The sequence below is a fragment of the Xenopus tropicalis genome, chromosome 2 (assembly GCF_000004195.4).
Source record: "Xenopus tropicalis strain Nigerian chromosome 2, UCB_Xtro_10.0, whole genome shotgun sequence".
NCBI classification, from domain to species: domain Eukaryota; kingdom Metazoa; phylum Chordata; class Amphibia; order Anura; family Pipidae; genus Xenopus; species Xenopus tropicalis.
This window is the reverse complement of record NC_030678.2, coordinates 49,362,810-49,389,342: the sequence shown is the minus strand read 5'-3', so window position 1 is coordinate 49,389,342 and position 26,533 is coordinate 49,362,810. Positions and strand designations below refer to the sequence as shown.

The window sequence follows — 26,533 nt, the reverse complement described above, 5'->3', positions numbered from 1 at the left end:
TGATACTTTCATTTCATTTAATCTTTGGCTAGTTTGAGAGTGTTCCATGTACCCTGTACAAAAAAGAGCAAGAGCAAACAGTCACACTAAACTTGGTAGGAATAAAACTGGTGCTCTATTTAATATGGCATTTATGGACGAAGAACCGCTGTGTGATTTGCTCAGGGTAAATGGACTGTATCTTTTGACAGGCCTTCTAAGTAACGAATATCATTGGTGTACATTACTTCTCAAACCACATAAAGTTAGTGCGTTGGTAAACTATCTATCATAAAATCTTACCAGATAAGAATTTACCAAACTTACCAGATAAGAATTTTGTGACACTTTATAGTTTAATAGAGATTCTATAATAGAAAATAAGAAAGTTTAAATGTTCATATACAAGTGAATGACATAGTTCTGTACAACAGAGGGGAAACACACAACAATGTAGAATTAACTTATGCATGTTATATGCATGGCTTCATACATGTGCACAGAGCCAAGTATTAATGAATAATTATAGCAACAAACACAAAGAAAAGAATTTCTGCAACATCAATAGTGGAAGCTTTATAGCAGGGGTCCTCAATTTTTTTAAACAAGGGGCCAGTTCACAGTCCCCTGGCTACTACCTGTCTGCCTCAGCGTGGTCCTTGGCCCCAGCACGTCATGTCACCGTGTCATACCGGCCGGCATGAGGGACACTCTGAGGCAGACAGATAGTAGCCAGGGTGAGGACACAGCTGGTGCGGGAGCCAGGTAAATGACATTGGGGGGTCGTATTCGGCCTGCGGGCCGTAGTTTGAGGACCCCTGCTCTATAGGATATGACCGTATAACTGGAAAGGTGATCTCTAGTTCTGTGGGAATAGCGTAAGTGCATGAGTGCAGGAATATTTGCAAATGGCTTGAGAGATGAAATGCCATACAAATACCTTGCTTTAAAAAAAGAACAGGCTAGTAGGAATCAGAGTACTGATTCAATACTCATTTAAATCTACACTCTAAGGGGGCCATTTACTTGCCGAGATCATGTAGAAGTCAATGGCAGATGTCCCTTCCCTGGAGGATCCTCCTTTTGCTTCGAAATGTTAGGGGTTTCACATTTTTGATGCTGGTTTCGGTGCAACAACTAGAAAAAATCTCCCCATAATGGAAGAAGCATTAGAATATTTTAAAGGGCAAATATGTTCTCTTTATAGGAAGTGTTTGTCTTCTACTTATTGAATATAGAAAGGAGACGCATTTTTAGAGATTCAGATACAGAACTACAGCTAAAATAAGGATGCTGAGTTGTATTTTGGTAACTTGTTTCAAGTATACTTGTTTCCATGAATGTCTTATATTTACTAAAAAGTCTGAACTGAAAAAAGTCAGTGCGGGAAAAGTTGCAGAAAAGTCAAGGAAATGCTGAATTTTTTTATTTGTCGCATCGAAACTATGACTTTTTCAAATTGTCACACAAAAAAAAAAAACCAGCGTCAAAAATCCAAAACTTTTACAGCTTTGAAAGAAGGGTCCTCCAGGGAAGGGAACTGGATATCTGCCATTGTGTGGCACAGTGTGCATCTGCCTCATCTGCCACTGACTTCCACATGATCTCGGCAAGTTTTAGCTGGCAAATTGGCAGATTCAGATTTTTAGCCGTTTTAACGCATCGTCAATCTCAGAAAAATCCTAATTTTATTTTCTGCAAATAAAAATCCGAAACGGAAAAAAAAAAATTCTGATGGTTAGTAAACAGCCCCCTAGGAGTACTGAAAGTGCCCTATGAAGAAGTATCTATCAAGTACCAAAAACAATCAGTTTATTTTGTGCTCTGAACATTCTGTTTCTGTTCCAGCCTAGAAAAGAAATATTGCAGAATCAAGCATTTTTCATTGTGCTCTACGATATTCATAAAACACAAATGAATACTTGAAAATACAAATATATACTGATATACATTGAAGGATGGCAAAAAGAAATTTACTGTTGTTAACAAGATTACTAGCTAAATCTCAGACTAAATGAAACCCATATTTGACAAGGCATAAAATACAAACTATGCACATAGGCAGGGCTGCATTTATCATATAGACACCCGAGGGCCCATGCTTAGAGTGCAGCTTTGGGAGGGTGGCCCTTGGGTGCCTGTATGGTAAATTAAAAATCACAAAATAAAAATGTCACCAGCCCTTCACTGGCTACTTGTGGCTCAATCTGGTGATGGAACATGGAACAGCCTGTACATACGCTGATTGCCTGTGGTTGCGTGTTAGGCAGCATCAAACTTACTTTAAATAAAGCCCTGTGTATAGGATATATAGGAAAAGCATACCACTGCAACCCAGAAAGTGACAGTATGTCCCTGTAATTTACCAAGTAATAGAAAATTGTCATATCTAGAAAAAACAGTGCTGTTGATATTTAATAAATCAGCTTCAATCTGTTGAGCATTCAAATGTAGTGCGGTGCAAACCTACTGTAAATAAAGCCCTGTGTATAGGATATAAAGGAAAAGCATATCACTGCAACCCAGTAAGGTAAAGTAAGTCCCTGTAATTTACCAAGTAATAGAAAATTGGTATATCTAGAAAAAACAGTGCAGTTGATATTAATAAACTTCAATCTGTTAAACATTCAAATGTAGTGCGGTGCACTCACTAAATGGGATTTGCTTCTCAACCCAACAGTTGTAGCCTGGCCCAACTTATTATTGCTGCTATCAGTTCAGGAAACATGAGAGCTAATAGAAATAGAAATACAGAGCAAATACTGCTGGCTAATAAAATATATATGTAATATATACATTCCATTTAGCAATTCCATTCAGAATGCAATCAAGCTACACCCAGCTACTTTCTACTTGCCCACATAATAGTACAAGTTTGTAACTGATCACCTTGCACCATTTGTTTTGTCTTTGTTAGTGCACCAATGCTGTACGCGCAATCAGAGTGATCGCACATTATTTTTCATTAGTTTCTGAGAAAAGGTTCTTATATCTCAGTTTTTCCTCTTCTTCCTTTTCCTGCATTCTACATTCCAGGATTCGAATTTCCTTCTTTACTACTTTACTCATAGCTGGGTCCATTTCCAGGACTTTATCAAAATCTTTCTTAGATTCTGCCTCATTCCACACTTCAGCATTTGCTTTTCCTCTGATAAAATACGCCTTTGTTAGACCTATGGACAAGAAATAACTAGGTCACATCAAAATCACACAAACATATACATATACAGAATGAAATAATGACATCATGACATGCATATATAAATGGAATTCATACTTTTAAAATGGGCCTACTGTGGACAGCAAGGAACAAATCTGTGAAATCATATGAAATCTTGCCTTAAGTCTTATAAAAAAAACAGTAGCTAATGGGATGGTTTTGCTACCAATATGGATTCATGCTGCTCAGTTAGGATCAATTACAAGGTATTGTAGTATTACTGCAGAGATAAAGGAACTCTTTTTTTTTTATTTGTTTAAAAAGGACTCTATTGGACATGGCCTTCCTGTAATTTCGAACTTTCTGGATAATGTTTTTTCCAATAAAAGATCCCATACCTGTATAGCAGCTCACATATTGTGGTACTTATACCTGAATGGTTCATTGGTACTTTATTTACTTTCCTACAGGAACTAAGCATATAGACCTATAAGGTAGTGCCTAAAGTCTTTTTTTGAATGGAGGAATTGAATGGATTTAATTTAGTAACCCCAAAGTAATTAGCAGAACCTTATACAATTCTGTTATACTTTGAAAATACTTGAAATGGAAAAGATTATTACCATAACTTCATTTATTTTGAACTATATTGCTGCTAGTGACCATTTATCTGTGCCACTGATTATGTAAATGTTTGAAAACCATTAAAATCAGCCAAGCTAAAAATGAAATTAAATGAACAATTACATATTGTATAGGCAAATAATAATAATTACCATTAATGTTATTATAATTAGTACACTTTATTTATATTGCAACAACATACTATATAGCATGATCAAACATTCACATCAGTCCCTGCCCCAGTGGAGCCTACAATCTAATTTTCTTATAAGATACAAAACAAAGAGTTATGGTGCTTAAAAACCCTATTGTTTAGTCCAGTCGCCAACAGCAGATCTTTGTACAATTGGACAACCCCTGTGTCGGGCCAAATCTGATCTGATATTTTGGGTCCCTGGCCAACAATCAGATCTTACAGTGAGCCTGTAAAGAAATGCTTGGGAAAGCACTGCATATATGCATCAATGGTGGGATTTTCTAGCCTGGTTATCTTGCAGATTTTGGTGCAGATATCGATGGCACAGACTACTGGAAAGGACCCATACAAGGACCAATAAGCTAAAGACTGAAGGGGCATAGTTTCCTACCAGCTTTATAAGCCCATGTATGTCTACAATAAGATTCTTCAGCAGTCAATTAACCTGCCAACATGGACTGAAAGACAGACACTCAAAAACATACAAACTCCATACTGACAAAACTAACCACATTAAAGCTCACAGACAAAATAGTTCAAAATCCCACTGGTTAAAACTACAGGTATTTCCAAGAATGGCTTAAACTGTTCTGCAAGCATTGATTTGTGTTTCTTTTATGTTTTTCTACCCACTGTGCTTAAAAATATGCAAATATAATATAAAGTATCCTATAACATAACCTCCTCATCACAGCAGCTTCAAATTTTGTTTGTCCCTTCCTGCCGAATACCAAACCGAATTCAAATCCTAATTCTGAAATTTTTTTTCTTCCAGGAGCATGGATTTGGCCAAATCCTGCTGAAAAAGGCCAAATCTTGCCCGAATCCAGAACCGAATCCCAGATTAAGTGCCTCCCTAGTTTATATGATCTTTTTATTAACTGCACCAAAAAGCTTGTAAAACATTACAGATTAAGTGCATCCCTAGTTTATATGATCTTTATATTAACTGCACCAAAAGGCTTGTAAAACATTACATCCCAGACAATAAAGTGTTAAAAGTACATGTTGTTCTGATAAACAGACTAATTTTGTCATAAGGCAAGAGTACATTGTGTTTCACAGACCCACAGGGGAGGCAGCAGGTCATGAAATCATTGAGATCTGCTTTAGTGTCAAGGCCTAGTTTGTTTTGCAGTGTCAGATTGCATTAAGGTATAGAGAATCAAGCCATCCTGGGAGACCCAGAAACCAAATCTGGATACAGAAAATGGGGATAATTGAAAGAGAATAAGGTGGAAGGGCACAAAGTAAAAGTAATGTTAACAAGAAAAACAGATACGCATTGCAAACAGGAAGGAGGAAAGAATGAACAAAATTGTACTTTGGGGATATACAAAAATAAATGTTTGGATTTCTGCTCTGGATTGTACTTTCTAGGCAAACGATGTAGAAAATAAATGAGCAGCAGCAGTATCTGAGTGTTGCAGGAAAGCAAATTGTAAATCACCAAAGGCACACAAAGGAGCCCTATGGGGCTATGCAGTTAGAACAAATAAAGAACAATGTCAAGTAAACACGCAAGCACAGCAAGAAATCTAGTACCAAATGTCTAGATCAGAGCCAACCAATGACTGTGCTTCTTCTATACCTACAGGAATGGCACCAGCAACTGATGCTTATGCAATTAAATGAATGAAAAAGATGTTTTAAATCTGGTGATATAAGAATCAAATTGGAATAGATTATACCAAGTAGATCCACACATTGTTTTCTAGCAAAAGAAAACTCATTCCCAACTTTCTTATTTGTTCTATAAGTAACAATAGCCAGATGTCAATCCTATACAGTCACATGGGCATTTGTTCAGTGAGTTCTACCTTGGGACATATAGCATGATTTTAGCAGTTTCACCCTGCAGAGTCACAAGCAAACACAACCAGTGGAGCAGGCTACATTCGGGGTTGTCCACATACTGACACTATAATGAAGAATTTGGCATTCTGGTATTTAAGTGCAAATACTGTCCTTTTATAAAGCTCTCAAGCTTTAGACCAGTGCTGTCCAACTGGCGGCCCCCGACCCCATCTCTGTGTGGCCCCCCACCTGTCTGGCTGCTTTGATGGCTTACCTTTGTGCAAGATTTAAATGGTATCAGTACTTTGATTAACTGGCTCCCTGCATGGTTCACACCTCGGATTCAGGCTGTAATTCCCCTGTATTGTTTAAAAATGTAATCCCCTGTGTTTTTCACACCTTTTAATCTCTGCATTGTTCACCCCCTGCACTGTTCACACCTCAGGCTCAGACTGTAAGCACCCACGTTGTTCACCTGTTCACACCTCAGAGCAGTAGAAACCCACAAATAAACCATGCACACTATAAAAAGAACATATACTAAGGTGGTACTGCAATTAAAACGTTTTTTTTTTTAAATATATAGTTATTGTGCAGACTGTAGGAGCTGTGCCAGCATTGTGTCACTGTATGCTGCCTGTGAGTGCCATACTCTGCCTGCCCTATGCTGCCTGTGTGTATAGCACACACACGCAGCATAGGGTGTGCAGAGTATGGCACCCACAGGCAGCATAGGGCAGGTAGAGTAGGGCACACACAGGCAGGGTAGGGCAGGCAGAGTATGGCACACACAGGTAGCATAGGGCAGGCAGAATATGGCACACACAGGCAGGGTAGGGCAGGCAGAGTATGGCACACCCAGGCAGGGTAGGGCAGGCAGAGTATGGCACACACTGGCAGGGTAGGGCAGGTAGAATATGGCACACACAGGCAGAGTAGGGCAGGCAGAGTATGGCACACACAGGCAGGGTAGGGCAGGCAGAATATGGCACACACAGGCAGCATAGGGCAGGCAGAGTATGGCACACACAGGCAGCATAGGGCAGGCAGAGTATGGCACACACAGGCAGGGTAGGGCAGGTAGAGTATGGCACACACAGGCAGGGTAGGGCAGGCAGAGTATGGCACACACAGGCAGAATATGGCACAGACAGGTAGCATAGGGCAGGCAGAGTATGGCACACACAGGCAGTGTATGGCACACAAAGGCAGCGTACGGCAGGCAGAGTATGGCACACACAGGTAGCATAGGGCAGGCAGAATATGGCACACACAGGCAGCATAGGGCAGGCAGAGTATGGCACACACAGACAGTGTATGGCACACAAAGGCAGCGTACGGCACACACAGGCAGGGTAGGGAAGGCAGATTATGGCAGGTTTTTGCTGTACTACCACCATTAATATGGGTATGGTCATATGATAACACGGGTGTGGTTTAAAAAGGGGAGTGGTCAAAACTGGCTTCCATTATCAGCCCTCCACCATGTTGGCCAGAAAAATTCCGACCCTCGCTACCACAGAAGTTGGACAGCACTTCATTAGACCATTACCAAAGATTTTATTTAAGTTCAGATAGCAAAAAAAAGTTTGGCATAAATTGTAACATAAATTATGGATTTATCGTACCAATAAATCCTAATGTTTTCTCATTAAATTCCTATGAGTGATAATTTTCCCTTCTTCCATCTCTGCCTTTATTCTGCCCACATAAACGATTTACAAATGTGCTTCTGGCTTATGTTTTTACCTGGGTGGTGTTGAATTAGGTCAGTTGTTTGTTCTATTACTTCATAGTACTCTTCCATGCGAAGCAGGCATTGACAGTAGTTCAAAACTAAAGTGTTAATCATCTTTTCCAATTTCATCCAAGGCACCTCCCATGGCTTCTCCTGCAGACACAATGTAGAGTAACAGCATGGGCATTTAAAAAAGCAGTTAGTATAGCTGTTCCTGTTCTACAATAAATTAGGTCATTTTTTTTTTCAAAATTTCTCCTGAGGCAATGTCCTAAGATCTTCTGTACTAAATCTAAAAACCTGCGACTGCCTGTCAGATTAGTGAAGGAGAACATTGGGAACAGAGTCTGGTGCCAAGAGAATTGGAATCCACTCCAGTAGGCAAAGAATAAAGAAAATCTACGTAATACAGTTAATTGTCTTTTATATATACCAAAGTACAGGGGTGATTCTTGTCCAACCTACAGGAATGACCCCTATATTTTGGTAGAATAAAAACAATACACTTAGTACAGCCTTCATGATATGTTAAAGAGCTTCAACATAAATCCTCCAAAAAATATATATTTTTTTTTAATTACTCTCTAGATCATTTCCTTTTTATTATTTATTAAATATCCTGTATAATAGTTACATTTTCTTAAGTGGCTCAAATAATCTATAGAACCTTTATGAATGGTCCTACCTTAGTCTGGAGATTCTTCAAACAAATAACCCCTTCTTTATATTTGTTGATTGCATCTTCATAGCGTCCAAGCTTGAACAGCCTGTTGCCTTCTCCATGCAGGATAGGCACTGCTTTCAGCTTTTCATCATTATTCAGAGCCCATGTTTCTCGTTTGTAGGCACTGGGGGATTCTACCTGCAAACGATACATTGGTTTTATTCGTTTATCAGTGCATGGTAATGTCCTGATTCACTAAGCTAAGGCTGATGTCAATCTGTAAAGGAGTTTTGGCAACTAAGAATCTCCCTGATAGCACTGCAAAAGTGAAGCCAACCCAATGTGTAACAGGCCTATAGCCTATTAGCTCATGTCATACAGTCACGTATGTCTGCATACTCACTTTGCATGGAAAATGAAGTTTTATTGTGGAAAATGAAGTTTTCAGGTAGTGATAAAAAGTGGTCTTTTAGATGAAACAGATATGTTGAAGGAATGGAGGGATAATACTGTTCGTCCTTCAACAATAATCAATACTTTGGTTACAGGGATGCTTGCTATCGCTGTGTCTGAAAAACGCCACGTTCAATGTTTACAGCAGAATAAAATGGACAAATAAAGGATATAGTAAGAAAAAAAAAAAACTAAATCTTTTACTGATGAACATTTTGTAAATGTTTTTCTATTACGTTTTATCACAGTTGTGAAATTATAATGAAGTCTGTTGGCTCTTAGCTACATTGGACCTTAGCATTGTGCTTTTAGAGGCCATATGTAGTTTGTTGTTTGAGAAACAGAAGCAAATAGGTTTTTTTTTGTATTCAAGTCTTTATTATGTTCACAGATAAACATTACATTGTGCATTCTTTAACCTTGGCATTTGTTTTTTTAGCATGTTTCAAATTATACATCCAATAATTAAGGTCTGTGACTTCAAGAAGAACAGTACAGATTCTTAACAAGGTAAGTAACTTTAAAACTATGAAATGCTCTCTGCAGTTATACCACGCATAGATAGCTATTAGTCTATTTTGGATTAGTAAATGGATATTTTACAGTCTGTTGTGCAGATTTAAGTAGGAGACCCACGGTTGCCAAGTTGCTATAAATTTTTGTGGGGTTAAGGATAGGGATGATGTCATTTCCTCCATGAGATAAATTTCATTCACACTTGATATCCACTCCTCAAAAGTAGGCGGGTTAGCATTTCTCCACTTTCTGGGAATTAGAATTTTTGCTGCCAGTATTAATTGTATAAGGAGGCTTCTTTTAAATGTTTTCTCTGTTTTTTTTTCTGTATGGAAGTAATATAGTAATATTAGTTGAGGGGTAAAATTTACCTGGCAACCAAGGATCTCCCCACTTATTTTCTGTACTTGTTCACAGAATGTTTTCAAACTGGGGCAAGTGTACCAGAGCAAATGGGTTTTTAATGGGTTAACACTCCAAGTTTTATTGTCTGCATCAAATTATCTATTACCTTCAATAGTTCAAGAACAAATATAAGAGGTTTGGGTTCCTTTTGTAGTTCATCCAGGTCTTCATAGCCCAGTGTGTGGTAGGCAAACATATTGGCCAATCCACAGGTGTGCATGTGCCAGTCTGTTGGATCTTTTCCTTCAGCAATGCGCCGCAGGCTCTTGGACACTAATGGGTATAACCCAGTGTGCTGCAAGAAAAATAACAATAATATTTAATCTAATGTAATTTGTCAAACTCACCAGTTTATATTGGTCAAGCAAAATAGATGAATGATAAATAGAAAGAAAGCTAAATAGATCAAAGAATATATTATTGTGAAAGAAAAGAGGCTAGGAGAATAAAGATAGTTTGGAAAGTGGGCCTGTGGTCCAAGGTTTTCTGGTGGGGCTCTGACATCCCAGTCTAGCACTGCTGTTAAGTATTATATATGGTTTTGTCCTTCTCTGAAGTAAAAGAAGGCAGTCTGGCAGAGGTTAAAGTTAAATGTAATGACTACAAAGATACACTGCTGAAAACAGTTGCTCTATACCTCATTTTTATTGTAACCAACAGTTTATCTGCAGTTTGATGCAGTAACTCAAGATTTGCTCTGTGATATGTGGCAGAAAAACACTGGAACACTGAGTGCCAGCTCAACTTTTGGGGATTATATGGAGGGTATAACTGCTGAAAACTGCTGCAGAAAACAACATATAGGCTTCTCAGAACTGAGAAGTGGGCCAAAGGGTATTATTATTGCCAGGGTTTGTGACTTCACTGTGTCTGCAGAAACTCTAAAGTATAAAACTGCCAGTAGAAGAAACATATACAAACAGTAGAGGGTACTGAAATTATCTTTATCAGCAGGACTGTTCTGAAATACTGTATCAAATATAACTCTTGGATGCACATTTCTTTTTTGCATTTTTTTAATGTCTTAATGGAGTATCTTTTTTATTTTTTTTTGTATAAAAGTTTCCTGCAATAATTGGCAAAGCAATAACTAAAATTAAACAAACTGCTAATGTTCACATTAAATGTCAACATGTCTAAGAAGGCAGCAATATCACAAGCCTGAGCTGTTAGACGGGAATAATTAAAGTTCCCATCAAAGTCAACTGTCTTTGTGAATACTTTAAAATAAAAATAATATTTGCTGATTGTGGAGCAAAACACAAGAAGTAATTATTGTAATGTGCAGGCCGTATGCAACCATCAATCAATGAAGCATAACAAAGATGGCAATTTAGTCTCTAGCCTTTGAAGAACAACTGTTATTTATAGAAGACATTTATATAAGACAAATACAGTATTAATCAAAATGATGTTGATATTGTGCACAGCAGACCTGGGATAATATGTGCAACAAACCTTAGGCTTTCAGTTCTGGAATGAAAATGGAAAATACATTTTGCAATTTAGAAAGCAGGGCCTTAATGTGCTTTGTCAACAATTCAGAACTTTATAACAGTGCTTCACTAACTAAGGCACTGCCCCATATTGGAAGCCCAGCCTAAAGGCCAGTTAGGGAGGATGCCAGTTTGTAAGGCCACTGCCACACCAGGATGATTTTCAGCCTGCAGATAAACACAGGCCAATAATCAGCTCTTACACTTGCCACTGAGTCAGCCAAGGTGCAGGCACACAGGATTTCACACTGAGACACATACTCGTGCATTTCGGAGCCAAAATCCACTCTGTGTCCCTGCACGTGGGGTCACATGGTGTCTCCAGGTATAGTCACGGGTAGGCTGAGGGTAGGCAAGGGTAGGCTGAGGCAAGCATAGGGGCTGCTTCTCAGGCTGCGATGATACATAGGTTCAGCCTGGTGTGGCGGTAGCTTTAGATAATGCTGGACCTTAAATGGAGGTTTGATCCAAAACAAATTGGATACTGCTCATTGATAGGATGGAGATCAAAACCTTTTAAAACAGGAAAAGGCATATTACAGGAAATCTAATTTCATGAACTTGTTTTGTGTGGTTTTAGAAACATTATAAAAGGAAGTTCACGTTTTGCATGCTGCTACCAAAGAAGTAAGGAAAAAAGGCACTTTCTCAAATACATTATTGTATGAAAAATTGATCCTTTGAATATTATACTAATTAACATTAGCTCTTACCCTAAGCAAAGATCAGCAGCAGATACAAACCTTCTGTAAGGACAGCAAGGCATTATACGATACACATGCACAGTAGTCTCATTTCTTCTGGTGTTTCATTTCATTGCTGGTGCTTTTTCACACTTTTTTCTCTAGTTGTCAATCCCTGGTGCAGTCTATATCTGCACCAGGGATTGACAACTTCTAATTCTACAAATGTTAGAGCATGAGGTTGTGGAATGCCCTTCCTAGTGATGTGGTAATGGCACACTCTGTTAATGCCTTTAAGAGGGGCCTGGATGAGTTTTTGAACAAGCAGAATATCCAAGGCTATTGTGATACTAATATCTACAGTTAGTATTACTGGTTGTATATATAGTTTATGTATGTGAGTGTATAGATTGGTTAGTATAGGTTGTGTGCTGGGTTTACTCAGATGGGTTGAACTTGATGGACAATGGTCTTTTTTCAACCCTATGTAACTATGTAAAATGTTGCAGAATTGCTGTAATAGCAAGCTTGGCTTGTCCCTGGTTGCTGATCACTTACTTACGCAATGCCACTTATATTTTATAGACTTATCCCATTCATTCCTCAGGAACTGTCAATGTCTCTATTTGACTTACCTTAGTTATTATATACATAGGATACAGCCAGGTAAAAGGCCACTTTACTAACACACCTTAGACCACATATACGTCCGAAAGTGCATTAAGCAAAGTCCAATTTCAAACGCCATGTTTTTTTCCCAAAATTCTAGCGTCATTGTTGTTGTTAAGGGGTGATGCTCTTGAAGCAATTGCTCATCATTTGCAGTGTAAGGAGTGCAGGTGTGTACCCTATGGGGATTAGCACTGGGCACTGAGCTACCACCTGGTCCAGATGCGATGGTAGCTCTATGGTTGCCCTGTGTCAATTAGCCCAGGCGTGCTTAATTTGGAATGGAAGGAAGGGGGGACTAAGCAGCTATACAAACGCAACTTATAGAAGTGCAAAGAAAGCATTTTGATGCAAGTACCTCCAATGAAAATGAACGCGCAACTGACTACGGGGAAATTCCATGCACCGCAACTGCACTTGTGGACATACATAAGCTACCTTCTTTCTACCACCTAAGTGCTAATAACCTCTTTGAACACAAAGTTGCCAATCAACTGGAAGCCAATGCTTATCTATAAGAAGCACCCCACAAAGCACACTTAAATTCTTAGAGAGATTAAGGTTCAGTAAGAAATATCTTAATTATCATTTAAAGATTTTATTATGACGTGAGAAGCTTAGACATTTTTAACAGAGGAGCTGAAGAATTTTGAGCTTGCTTTTTAAATTATATAAAGAAAAAACTCTGCCCTAAGGGTCAAGCCAAAGAGAAATACTGATTGAATCCAATGTACCTGGCCAAATCAAATCCAAATTCTTAAAATCATCACATAAACATGGAAGTTGACATTTTTTTCTCTTTAAATCTTCTATTGCCTAATTTTCATATGTGGGTTCGGGTTCAGTTCACTATTCGGCCAAAACTTTCTGCCGAGGATTCGAGGTTTGGTCGAATCCCAAAGTAGTGGATTTGGTGCATCCCTAATAGAAAGTGTGTGAGTTGCTGGCTCCCTGTCATGCTAGGTTCTGATCTACATCCAATACACTACATATCACTATTTTATGTCCATGTAAAATTACCCCATATTTATCAAGCTGTATATTAATTTTGAGCAATTGCATCAAATTCTGGAATAAAAAGCAGGTGCTTAAAATTCTGTTTTTCTATCACTGCTTTTTTACATAATGTCTACACTGTATTTCTGTAATATGTATTTTTATACTGGAATTTACATGACACCTGAATGGTTTACTTGAGGTCAGAAGTGTTGTTAAATAACACACCTTATTACACCTAATTTTGCAGTTTTTTCTTATACTGACTGGTTTCCTGGAGGGTTACCTCTCATCAACACTGGACAATCTATTCACAACAAAACCATTGGCATTTATTTATTATTTTGCCTAAATGCTTTCATTGCAAAACCAGGTAAACAAACACCATGCACACTGGGAGCTAAACATTACCCAACCAGGAAGCTCTGTTTAGCACAGCTTATAATATAAAAGGATAGTTTGCCCATTTATGAAAAATGATATACCGCAAAATTGTATAAGATGAAATACTGTATCTGCCATTTCTGAGAGACGATCTGTTTAAATGTTATTGCTTTTCTGATATCAATCCTCTCTGCAGCACAAAGTATAGCATGTTATGATGTTCTACTGCAGCCTATAGAAGATATGCACTAATAAAGTATATTTTATTATCCCAATTCTCTTTGCAGGGGTGCACTGTGTATGATACAAGTCACATGAGATAACTAACTGACCCCAGATGTACAGTACATGAGATCCTTATAGATTTCAGCATATATAGTTCTTTGGCCAATCATTTTGTTCTTGTACTTGGTGGCAATGTGCCTGCAAAGTGATTTGTCTGTAACAGAGAACTTTTTAGCTTTAATGGCCCTTGCCCTGCAGCCTCAGAGTCCTGAAATTTTAGATTCCCTCTGTGTAATATATTTACTATACACCAGAAGAGATAGGCTATCTTTCCTGATTATGATCTCCCAAGTAGTAAAGTCACACTATTAATGAAGAGAGATTGCTTCTATTGATTCTGGATTCTGCTTTATTTTCTTCTCATCCATTGAGTGTGTTTTCCAATTCATAATCCCATTCCGAATGATACACTCTAAGGAGCAAAGTAGTTTTATAATAAAAGATGTGAATGTGTCAAGAAAGAAATAGTGTGAAAGACAAAGCGATTTCTAAAGCTCCTGGGAAAGATAAACTTATTATGTATGGACGCCAATGCATTATTCACGGGTTAGAATGCTGCGGGTAGTTCTTTGGCTCTCAGAAGATCTTTTTTTTTCCTACGGCTTAACTGATCTTACTGCACCTTTACACTTTACAGCTTGCAGCTTGCCAGCAGGGGCTCGGAAAGGCAGTGCCATATGCTATGCATCTTATATTCACAATCACTCAAGGACTATTGTAATCTTCTTTAGAAAATGATGAGCCTGCAGTTAAATGGATTTTGAAAAGGGCCCTAAAATAAACAGCCGACAGAACTTTCTCATAAACAAGATGCAGTAGAGTTTGAAAGGGCACAAAATACTTTTTTTTCCTTCTACACCAACAGTTCCAACAAATCAACATAGAGGTTTTGTATTCAGTCTTAGTTTTAGGATTTTGTATTCCCAGTATTATTTGTTTGTAGTGCCGTTACTATTTATTTGTTAAAACAGCTGCATCTTCCAGCTTAGGCAGTGGTGTAAATAAGGCCCCCCGCAGACCCCACAATGCAGGGGGGACCCCAGGTCCTGTGTGATCTTACCGGAAAGTCTGAGGTTAATGGAGTTCTTATTGGCCATTTCTGCAGTGATCTTACTGGCAAGTCTGGGGTTAATAAAATGCTCATTGGCCATTTCTGCAGTGATCTTACTGACAAGTCTGGGGTTAATGAAGTGCTCATTGGCCATTTCTGCAGTGATCTTACTGGCAAGTCTGGGGTTAATGAAGTGCTCATTGGCCATTTCTACAGTGACCTTACTGTTATATCTGGGTTAATGGAATTCTCATTGACCATTTTTGTAGTGATCTTACTGGCAAGTCTGGGGTTAATGGAGTGCTCATTGGCCATTTCTACAGTGACCTTAGAGTTATATCTGGGTTAATGGAATTCTCATTGACCATTTCTGCAATGATCTTACTGGCAAGTCTGGGGTTAATGGAGTGCTCATTGGCCATTTCTGCAGTGATCTTACTGTTATATCTGGGGTTAATGTAGTTCTCACTGGCCATTTCTGCAGTGATCTTACTGGCAAGTCTGGGGTTAATGGAGTGCTCATTGGCCATTTCTGCAGTGATCTCACTGTTATGAAATGCAGGTGCCACAGTCAGTCATGGAATGCTTAGGGCTACCATATGTCATAAAATGATGGGGGCTACTTGTCTGTCTTCTGGGGCACTTTGCTCTGCCATTCCAAACATGGAAAAGGGGTTGGGAGGTAAAACTCTACCAGCCAGAGTGTATTTTATTATGAGATTATGTCCTATGAGAGAGGCCCTCCAATGTTTGTTTATTTCTGTTTTACATGACAATGTGTATGTATTGTGCTGTAATACCCCTTCTGTTTCTTCAGGGATTAGATACTCATGAGCCTGGTTTAGAGGCCTCTGTCACTGTAGCTGAGTCTACACATAGTTGGGCTACAAACTGTACAAATTATTGTAAAATTATTATGTTTAGTATGTGTAAGCTGGCTGAACGATAGTAAGTTCAGGGAGGAATGAAAATTTTTTGCACCATTTTGCCCATCACGTGGTACATCAGCATATGAGGAAGTGAAACATTAATGTGCAGCAATGTGTATACCTGTAGAAATATCACTGAATAAATAAAAATACATATACCCAGAGATAATTGCCTATCTATCACATATCTATTATACACAGCTGCTCTTCAGGGTATTTATTTTCTACAAACTGCTTGTGGCAACATTTTAGACCAGCAAAGTTTCTACATACAGCATTTTTATGTCTAATGAGTGGCATAATAATGCCCCATAAAGCCTGTAAATGTTCTTTATCCCTTTATTTAAATGGGATTAAATTAACACATTAATGTGCTATTATAAAGTCTTTTTTTTTTTTTTTTTAATGTGTTTCAAAAAATGCAAGCACTACAGTCCGGGTGCATTTGCAAAGTCAGCTGCATTTAATTGGCAATACAAGATACAAATCAGTCTGTATTTCAAATAATTCAAATCAGGTTATAAGTGAGCTGTGTGATGGGCCATTTTCTTGCAAGGTTTTCTGTGCTGTAAATTTAACAGTTTGACCCCAATTCATTATGTCAGCATAGGCTGATATAAGGGATACTTTCCTGGTGTTTCATGTTTCGTTATCTTTTAATTGCATTTACCTATCACACCTTGCACTAATGAAACAGAAACACAGAAACTACATGGCATTAATTGGAATAGCTTTAAACTAACAATGAGACCCGATTAAATGTTGCCAAGGGAAGTAACCCCTAGCAACCAAAGAGCAAAGAGCTTATGCCAGTCTACTTTAGGTAAACTAATGAAAATATTGTTTGCTATTAAACAATGTGTTGGTAAAGGAGTCTTACATACAAAACAGCAAACTATCTAGACATAATATCAGGAGCAAAGTTTGATACACAACTTATTTCCTATAGTAACCAATCAGCAGGTAGCATTTACTGGTCACTTGTTTAAAAGCAAGCATCTTATTGCAAATGTAATAGCACGGATATTAATAAATGGGTTTTTTTTATACTCACTGTGACGTCACACCAGAATTCAGCCACCTCTCCAATCCTCATGGATGAGAGCAACATCTCCCAGACTTCCAGTTTGAACATGTTTCCAATGATGATTTCCATAGGTACGCCAACTTTCTTGCTGTCATCAATCACAGTTCTCTCATCGTCACACTTTAATGTGCGAAAATGGAAAGTGACCTAAAATCGCAGACAATTTATTTCCTCTGTTCACCAAAAACAGTACTCAACGTATAAATGTCTCCATACAGCAAGGCTAACATTTATCATAGGACTTTGTGGCACTATATATCTTACAGCAACACAATATGAGCTCATCTTAAAAACCTTGAGAAAATAGCCGCTAGCAACAGCTTATTAAATTAAACCAGACTAGGTTTGATTAACTATGTACCTTATACTTGAATAACTATGTACCGTCTGCTCAGTTCTATATTGGGCAGTGAAATGCCATGCCTTCAAATTTGTTCCTCAAATCTTATATGTCCAAAAGTAGATTATTGCTGGCACTGTGCTGATCATGTCACCGATTGTCATGGACAAAGGATGCCAATTTGTGTTTAAGCTAGTACCCACAGCAGCCAAGTGCACACTGAGCAAGTACAGTGCTGCTGACATGAGGGAACAGCTCAGTGAAATATGGAGCTAAGAAGGAAAAATTATCAGGCATTGCTCTTCACTGCCCTATGCTAAAGATAACTAATGGCTCATCCAATCCTTTATAAGGCTTTAAATGTGCTTTTCAATAAACAGTGAAGGCTCGCTTTCTGGCAAAAAGCAAACCTCTGCTATTACCAAAACCAGTTTGGGGGGTACATCAGTTTAGGATGAGGTAAATAGTGATCCAGGGCACATTTTTTGGCCATGTAAACCCTACACTTCCCCTGGCTGGATGTTTTATTATTTGTGCATATATTTGTAAATATTCCCAAATTGTATTGAACTTCACACCCTTTGATTTCCTTTTTTGCCCAATTACGCTAGTGGACTTATAGCTTAGGTATGGTCATTTTTAAAGTGCTAGTTTGGACACATAATTTAACATGTATTCATTTACTTGCACCCATATATTCTTGTTAGCAACTTCCAGCAGGCGCCATTGCTCCCTTTTAGCCTATTCTTATGAATTGCATGCAACTATATGCACTGATGCAGTGGAACCCTGGGATTACTGGCAGGCCAAGTGAATTGTACACTAATGCTGTTATTACACACATATCCCTGATGAAGAATCCATGGGGTAGTTGAGCTGGCACTAGTGGAGTAAAAGACAGGAAAGGCCCAGTATAGAAAATATGTGGAGATCCTCCTTTTATAAGTAAATAGACTTAACATACTGTCTTGGTAGCCTTTCTGCACCATACTATTACAAAATGATTATTATCTAAATTAGTAAAATTAATCCAAATGCCTTGCTCATGTAATATATAGCCAAAAGAATGTGGACACTAATTATTAGAATAGAAATATTGTGTACTGTAAACTGGAGTGTTTAGGAAGTAACAGTGAGTTGTGTGGAAGGTTATTTAATTGTGATTAGAATATTAAAATAGTCTCTCTGAGCACAGAGCAGGAAGGCTACCAGTCTGTGGAAAAAACTCCTAGGGGGGATGGAGATGCAGATGCTGTCTGCCGCTGCAAGGAAGAGAGGAAGTCACTAACCAAGAGCAAAGCCAAGAGGCTAAGGGATCCCACAAAGAACTGATAAGTGAAGTGAGCTTAAAGGAGAAGGAAAGGCAAAGTCACTTGGGGGTGCCAAAATGTTAGGCACCACCAAGTGACTTTAATCGCTTACCTTGTACCCCGGGCTGTGCTGCCCCTGTTTGGAGAAAACAGCACCAGCCCGGGGTACCTGTAGCGAGCGCTTCCTCCTTCCTGCTTCCTTTTCCTAAAATGCCTGTGGTCGGCGCATGCGCAGTAGAGTGAAAAGCCAACTTTTAAGTTAAAGTTCGGCTTTTCACTCTACTGCGCATGCAGGCGCTAGCAAAGCAGGAAGGAGGAAGCGCTGCAGGTACCCCGGGCTGGTGCTGTTCTCTCAGAACAGGGGCACCAGCCCGGGGTAAAAGGTAGGCGATTTAAATGTTAGGCACCCCCAAGTGACTTTGCCTTTCCTTTAAGAGTAACCACAAACATGTATTGCTTACTGCTGGAAGTCCACAAGGGGCCCAGGGTAGTGAAGGATTTGTTAATCAATAAGCTATTTCATATTGAAGTACGTATTTGCTGAGGATTCTGCAAAGTACAAAGTGCCACTTACTGTGCAGCAGTCTTAACTACCCAGCTATGTACTGTAACTATTATATAAATTCTAAATATAGAATAAGTGCTTAACCATCTTGGTGACTTGGCTTCAGGTCCAAATGGTCGAGCAATCATAAACAGGGCCCTAAATGTTGGAGGTATGCTTAATTGATGATAATTTGGGGCTTTTTGTGGAGAACAAGCTGTGTAAATCTAGGCAGTGTCATTCTGTGGCTACTAAAGAAAATAAAGTACTCTCTTGCTTAAGGGATGAAAATATAATTTTGCCCCTTTATAGGTCCCTGGTAAGGCCTCACCTTGAGTATGTAGTGCAGTTTTGGACTCAAGTCCTTAAGAGGGAAGTTAATGAGCTGGAGAGAGTGCAGAGACGTGCAACTAAACTGGTAAAGGTTATGGAACATTTGAAATATGAGGAAAGTGTTAAGGTTGGGGTTGTTGTGAGGGGACAAGACTACTTTTTACAAGTACATTAGATACATTATAGACAGATAGCAGGGGATTTTTTCCCCTTTAAACTTGATAGAGAACATTATAGTCAGATAGTCAGTCATTCTTCCCTTTAGATTTGAGGAACTGAACTTTATTTGAAGCAGTGATGGTGGTTCTTCACGATGAGGGCAGTGAGGCTGGGGAATGCCCTGCTGGGTGATGTGTGATGGCAGATTCTGTTTATGCTTTTAAGAGTTGTTTAGCTGACTTCTTGAACAAGCATAGTATCCACTGCTATAATGATTTTAGGATCTACAGTTAGTTTAGTATTGGTATCAGTATATATACTATATGTGAGTGTATATATAGGTCTGTATATGTATGTGTGTAAATATGCATTGGGGTTCACTTAGAGAAGTTGAATTTGATGAACTTTTGTCTCTTTTCTTTAAACAGACTACAGTGCACATAACCATGAAAGCATAAATTAATACCATCTGCAAGGAAAATGTTTCCTTATAATTGCAAATGCAGCTATCTTACAGAAACAGTAGCAACTGACATGCAGGCATTACACATGCATTGTAAGCAGCTTAACCAATTTTCTATATTTTAAAACACCAACTTTTAAAAAGTAAATTAAAGGCCAAATGTATCAAAACTACACGAGGCAGCACTGTTTAACTACACCGAATACTTTAGAGGTGTCCTCCAATTTGCATATATCATCCTATAATATTAAAAGGTAAAAATCATTTTGCTGGTCACAGTTCAGGTCTGTTTTCAATCTGTATTTGTGTTATTTTTCTATATGCTGTACATTTTCTATCTATATATAATTCACATTGTTCCTGTTAAGGCCTCAGCATCCATCTCTTTCATAAAGAATCTTTAAGAGATGAGACAAATCATTTTTATCCTGTCTCATGATAAGCCAGCTGCAAGATTACGGCAGGGAAGGGGAAAGTAAAAGAGACAGAGGGTAATCAAGAGAGAAATAAAGTGGAGATTGGTGTAAGGAAATAAAGCAGGTAGTAACAGGGACCAACAGCAGACCCAGGCAACAGGGATAAGTCAACAATTATGAAGAGCTCAGAAAAGGGAAAGTCAGAGCATGACAGAGGGACATAGATCTGTTGGACACATAACACAGATAGCATGGCTCTATGCCAAGCCTATTGTTGCAATCAAAATCAACATGGTTAAATTATCTGTGGCTGGAATGACACTTGGGAAAGGGCTCTGCCTGATACAGATAGTGTTACCCAGCACTGCGCAATAAAACACCATTTGAATGGTGGGTAGCTGATATGTGCTGTGACATGGCAGTAGAATACAGTACTGTACTGCAAACTGATTAAAGAAAGATACAGAGATCCTCAGATGATTTACTAAACGTGTAGGAGCAAGTGGCAGGGCTATGAAATTTTAGTACCATAACCCATGTGCCTAATATTGTGCTTCCAGTGATACACAGCAGCGCATTGATTTTATATCTTGTATCTACTTTCAGGGAACAGCGTGCGATGTTACTTCCCATCTTCACATATAATACGCCCTAAAAGTGTTTTATTGTAGCATTTTGTAAACCATTTTATTTGGGAATCATATCATATCCTCTGTTTTTCTAACCTTTTCTAAAAATTATTACCAGGAATTGAAAGAAACACATTCTGGATAAATAACAAGGCTAATCTTCATGCTCTGTTGCACAATTCTATATTAAAGGCAAGCTGTCACCACATTAATAATAATAAATACTAATGTAGTTTATTAGTACAGTACATCTGTTTACTTTGTCTCAACTAAGCCTCCATATATACAATGTATTTTACTAATTGCTAACCCTGCTGCAGAAACTGCAATGGTATTTTGCATTTTTGGGGTCTGTTTATATATGTGGAGTTGATCAGAGAATCCCGGAACTGTAAAATGTGCAGCTTTGATGAAATGGTAGATTACACCGTGGTAAATAAAGGGTTAAACTCAATGGAGACGTTCACCTCCAAATGCAGGTTTTCTAAATTGCTGGTGATATCTTTCCAATAAGTCTTAATTATTCTTTGAATTATTTGCCTTTCTGTATTCCCTCCCTTCAATGATTTATAAAATTCCATCAGGGCTGCCAACCCCAACAACAAGAAAGCAAATTAATTCTAATGTTTTGTTTAAAGGAGAAGGAAAGGCTAATAAAGAGTTCATCTCAAGCTGCAGGCATACCTTCAGCTGTCTCAATAGTGCCCTTAAGTCTCCCCATATTTCACCTGTTCAGAAGATCTGAAGCCAAACATGAAGAAAAAACGCTGAGCAGGGTAGAGAAGATTCCCATAATGCAACGCTCTTCCCCCAGACTTCAGGACTTAGAACTGAGGCGGCGCATGCGCAGAAACAGGAAGCTCCCCCTAGCGTCGGCAGCAGCAGCAGCATAGGACACAGGCAAAAGGGGACACAAGCGGCGGTGCTGGCAGGGGGAGAGGGACAGGGGGAGCAGATCGGCTGTGCAGGCTGGGGGAGGGAAACGAGCAGATCGGCTGTGCAGGCTGGGGGAGGGAAACGAGCAGATCGGCTGTGCAGGCTGGGGGAGGGAAACGAGCAGATCGGCTGTGCAGGCTGGGGGAGGGAAACGAGCAGATCGGCTGTGCAGGCTGGGGGAGGGAAACGAGCAGATCGGCTGTGCAGGCTGGGGGAGGGAAACGAGCAGATCGGCTGTGCAGGCTGGGGGATGGAAACGAGCAGATCGGCTGTGCAGGCTGGGGGAGGGAAACGAGCAGATCGGCTGTGCAGGCTGGGGGATGGAAACGAGCAGATCGGCTGTGCAGGCTGGGGGAGGGAAACGAGCAGATCGGCTGTGCAGGCTGGGGGATGGAAACGAGCAGATCGGCTGTGCAGGCTGGGGGAGGGAAACGAGCAGATCGGCTGTGCAGGCTGGGGGAGGGAAACGAGCAGATCGGCTGTGCAGGCAGGGGAGAGGCACTTGAGGGAAACGAGCAGATCGGCTGTGCAGGCAGGGGGAGAGGCACGGGGGATGCAGCTCCAGACAGTGAGGCACAGTGAACTTAGAAGCCGTCAGCGGCCATTTTAAAGATGGCGGCGCCGTTCAGTGAAACAAGCATGTAGTTCTAGTAAGTGTATCTCTGTAAATCTTTCATTAGGCAAGCCAGGAATATAGCGTTTTTACTCAGCAATAGTAGTACTATTTAATAGTGTGCTTCATAGAATTTGACTTTCCTTCTCCTTTAATGTTTAAAGGGCACATGTAAGTCCACAAGTGCAATTTCAAGCACGCGTGTTTCCTAGAATTATGATTGTGGTTGCAAAGGGACAATGCTCTTGATGCAATTGTGCTGCATCTACCACAACTACGTCTGATTCACCAACACTGACGCTACTGTGTGTGTGCTTCATTGCAAACGGGAGCAGTTGTGCCGAATATTTTCTATCTGGAATTATTCCTGGTGTTTGGACTGAGAGACATGTGCGCCCTATACTCTTGGTGCAACAGAACTCTGGTGATTGACACTGAGGGCGCTGAGGAAACCACCTCTGGACCAGAAGGTAGCTCCAGGGATTCCGTGCATCAGTAGATGCAGCAGCGCTCAATTTGGAATGAAAGGCAGGAATGACTGAGCAGCGACAGGCATTTTGATGCACCTTTAATGAAAGAGGTTTTACATGCAACTGAATGTTTTCTTATATTATTAAGTTATAATTCTCAACCTTATTGGTCCCAGGCTTACTTCACTTTCTTTTCTTTGTTTGCTCTGCTTCCCCTTGCTAACATGTATTGCCTTTGTGCCTTACATCTCTGTAAATGAAAGAAATTGAAAGTTTATGGGATGGGTCAATAATAAGTGCAATACACTGTCCAATCGTAACTTTCATCTGGTGTAAAACATCAACTCTCAGCATCTCCTTGACAGTTAAAGCCTACAGTGTATTCATTATGTGCCCAATTAATGCTGGAAATTGTAGTTCAAGAAGAGATGAACTGCAGCCATTCGGCAAACAATCACATAAGTATGACAAGAAATAACATATCCTTTGTGCTTTTGTCATATTATTTCTTGTCCTTATTTCCTGTGAGGCTGGGGGCTAAGGGGGAGCTTATATTTTGTCCTATAGCAGACTCTGGTCTCTGTCTTGACCTTAATAGCTTGTTTGTCATAAAATCACATTCTATACCACTATTCCTATGCTGTAGCAAGCCCTACAGCTCCAATACTCTCTGAAGCCTGAGTTCAATTTCCTTGAAATTTACTTCAAAGCACAATTACCAAGCAGTAATGTTAAAGCACTTGTCATAAGCTTAAGCCACCATCTGTTATAATGTGTAATCCTGCAGATCCATGTGATAATCACAGTGAAGCCAAGAGCTCCCTAATGAGCATAGTCTATAAAAATGTAGTAAATGTAACCTTACTGTACAGAGAGAAAAATACTGGATTGCGCTCGCCAAGGATATTTATCTCAATTTTCCTTTAGTTACATGGGGGGCATAGGTAGCACTTACTGAGATCATAGTACACTTGTAGTGCCACAGTGCCCTGCTTTTTCTTCAGTGTCTCACCCTCAGAAACTCATGAATTGGAATTATCACTGCATGTGTGTCCTATCAAGCCTTTTTTTGCAGCTAAATTGCCATTTTGCATCAAGCCTTTTTTGCAGCTAAATTGCCATTTTAGTCACTAAAAAACATGGCTAAGTTGGCACATGGTCAGTAGTTGGTGGGTACAATGGGTACCTGAGAAGGAGGCTTATTCCCCTGAAACACTGTACTGTAGCCTGCACAAGCTGGTCCAGTTTCTTTGTCTCGTAGCTTCCACAATTCATCCAAGCAAGCAAGGCCCATTGGCCCATTATTGCTATTGGATGCAAATACCTATTTGGGGTCCAAATGAGCCCTTGGCACTAGTGCTTGCATTCATAAAAAAGCTCTATTTTGCAATTTGGCCATCCTCTCATAAGGGCATTTAACTGATCATGCTGACAGCCCAAGCAAGTGTTTAGGAACAATATTTATAGAGTGGAAACTTTTACAATTATTTACAACATTCTTATCATCATTCATACCAAGCCTCAGATTTTGTAAACAAGCAGTGCAAGGGTCCACACAGGCACAGTAACAGGTCTAGTTCTCATTTTCTGAGGGGTAGGTATCCTTAGATCCATAACACTTTTCTCAACCCTCTCTTCCTGACTGACTACAGGTATGGGATCCCTTATCCGGAAACCTGTTATCCAGAAAGCTCCGAATTACGGAAAGCCCATCTCCCATAGACTCCATTTTAATCTAATAATTCAGAATTTTGAAACTAATTTCTTTTTTCTCTGTAGTAATAAAACAGTACCTTGTAACTGATCCCAGCTAAGATATAAATAATCCTTATGGGATGCAAAACAATCCTATTGGGTTTAATTCATGTTTTATTGATTTGTTAATAGACTTAACTTATGGAGATCCAAATTACGGAAAAAACCCTTATCTGGAATACCCTTGGTCCCGAGCATTCTGGATAATGGTACCTATACCTGTATTGGGAGTCCCTGTACTACACTGCCCTCTAAGCAAAGAAACCTAGAAATTACAAAGAACTGAACCCATACATTAAGACTAGCCCCCATATATAATAAAAAGCACTAAGTTTGCCCAGTAGCAGTAACTCATAACAACCAATAAGACATTTGCTTTTAAACAGTTGACCAGTAAATGCTACCTGCTGATTGGTTGCTATGGGTTACTGCTCCTGGGCAAACATAGTGCCTTTTTATTGCATAACACATTAGGTTCCTTAAACCATTCTTACAAACTGATGAAAGGGAAAGTATGGTGCTGCAGCTGACCTTATTTTCACTCCTACTGAAGCACCATCTATAGGCAAAAAGGCCTCAAAGATGAAATTTTCATACTAATCAAACAAACTGCTTAAACAAATGGCATTTAGATTTACTGAGTGAATACTATAGGGTACTGGGGAACATTTGCACGAAAACCAGCACGCACAAATATCTGATAACAGAGAAGCCTCAAAATAAAAAAAGCAATTGTCTTCTTTTGTTTCATTTAATTCGTACAACATGCATCCTTCTCTTCCATTCTTCACCCCTATAGTTTATTGCATTACAGGGGCCCTGTGGAGAAAAACATAAACAACAACTACAAAAGCCTAGGGCTCCTTCCTGGAACTGTAAATGCCACATATCCCTAACTCCTTACTTATATGTGTTAGCATTTTATCTAAATAATATAACTTCAGAAAGATAAAGAAAACAGGAGAGAATGAAGAGGACTAAAATAAGGGTTTTTAACTTCCAGTAACATTTACCTTTGCTCCAGTAATGAATTTCGGCAAATCACCATTCCCCCCATGATATATTTTCTTTTTGACACCTTCCATACTGAGGAGTATTGTCTCTTCCATTGCTGCTGCTTTGAGTGCCTGGCTGAATATGGATTAGGAATGGAAGATTAGGCTTTACATTCAAATAAGCAAGATCTTCTGAGCGTCTCCAAGATCCTAAAACCTAAGGATTGAATAGCCTTAAGGGAGATTGCCTGTCTTTTTCCAAAGACCTGGCAGTACAATTACCTGAACAACATTTTTAACATGACTATTCATGTGGCATGAAAGAAACCCTGTAAGTGCTTTTTCAAGAGAGAAATTATTTAAAATAAAATTGGACAATAGAATGGAATTTTTCAGAGAAAAGAAAAACTCGAAGTGCTATTTTATATAGAACTTTGAGTGACATCTGTGTGATGGGA

The 26,533-nt window shown here is 39.3% G+C and overlaps 1 protein-coding gene across 1 annotated transcript; it reads right to left on the bottom strand.

Moving 5' to 3' along the window:
* Positions 1-316: 316 nt before the first annotated feature.
* aipl1 (aryl hydrocarbon receptor interacting protein like 1) lies at positions 317-26,217 on the bottom strand. The gene is made up of 6 exons (XM_012957589.3): positions 26,094-26,217; positions 17,080-17,259; positions 9,639-9,827; positions 8,180-8,356; positions 7,506-7,647; positions 317-3,152 (listed from the first exon to the last, which is right to left on the bottom strand). The coding sequence occupies exons 1-6, from the start codon at positions 26,187-26,189 to the stop codon at positions 2,935-2,937; spliced, it is 1,002 nt and encodes a 333-aa protein (XP_012813043.1). The 5' UTR covers positions 26,190-26,217; the 3' UTR covers positions 317-2,934.
* Positions 26,218-26,533: the final 316 nt, after the last annotated feature.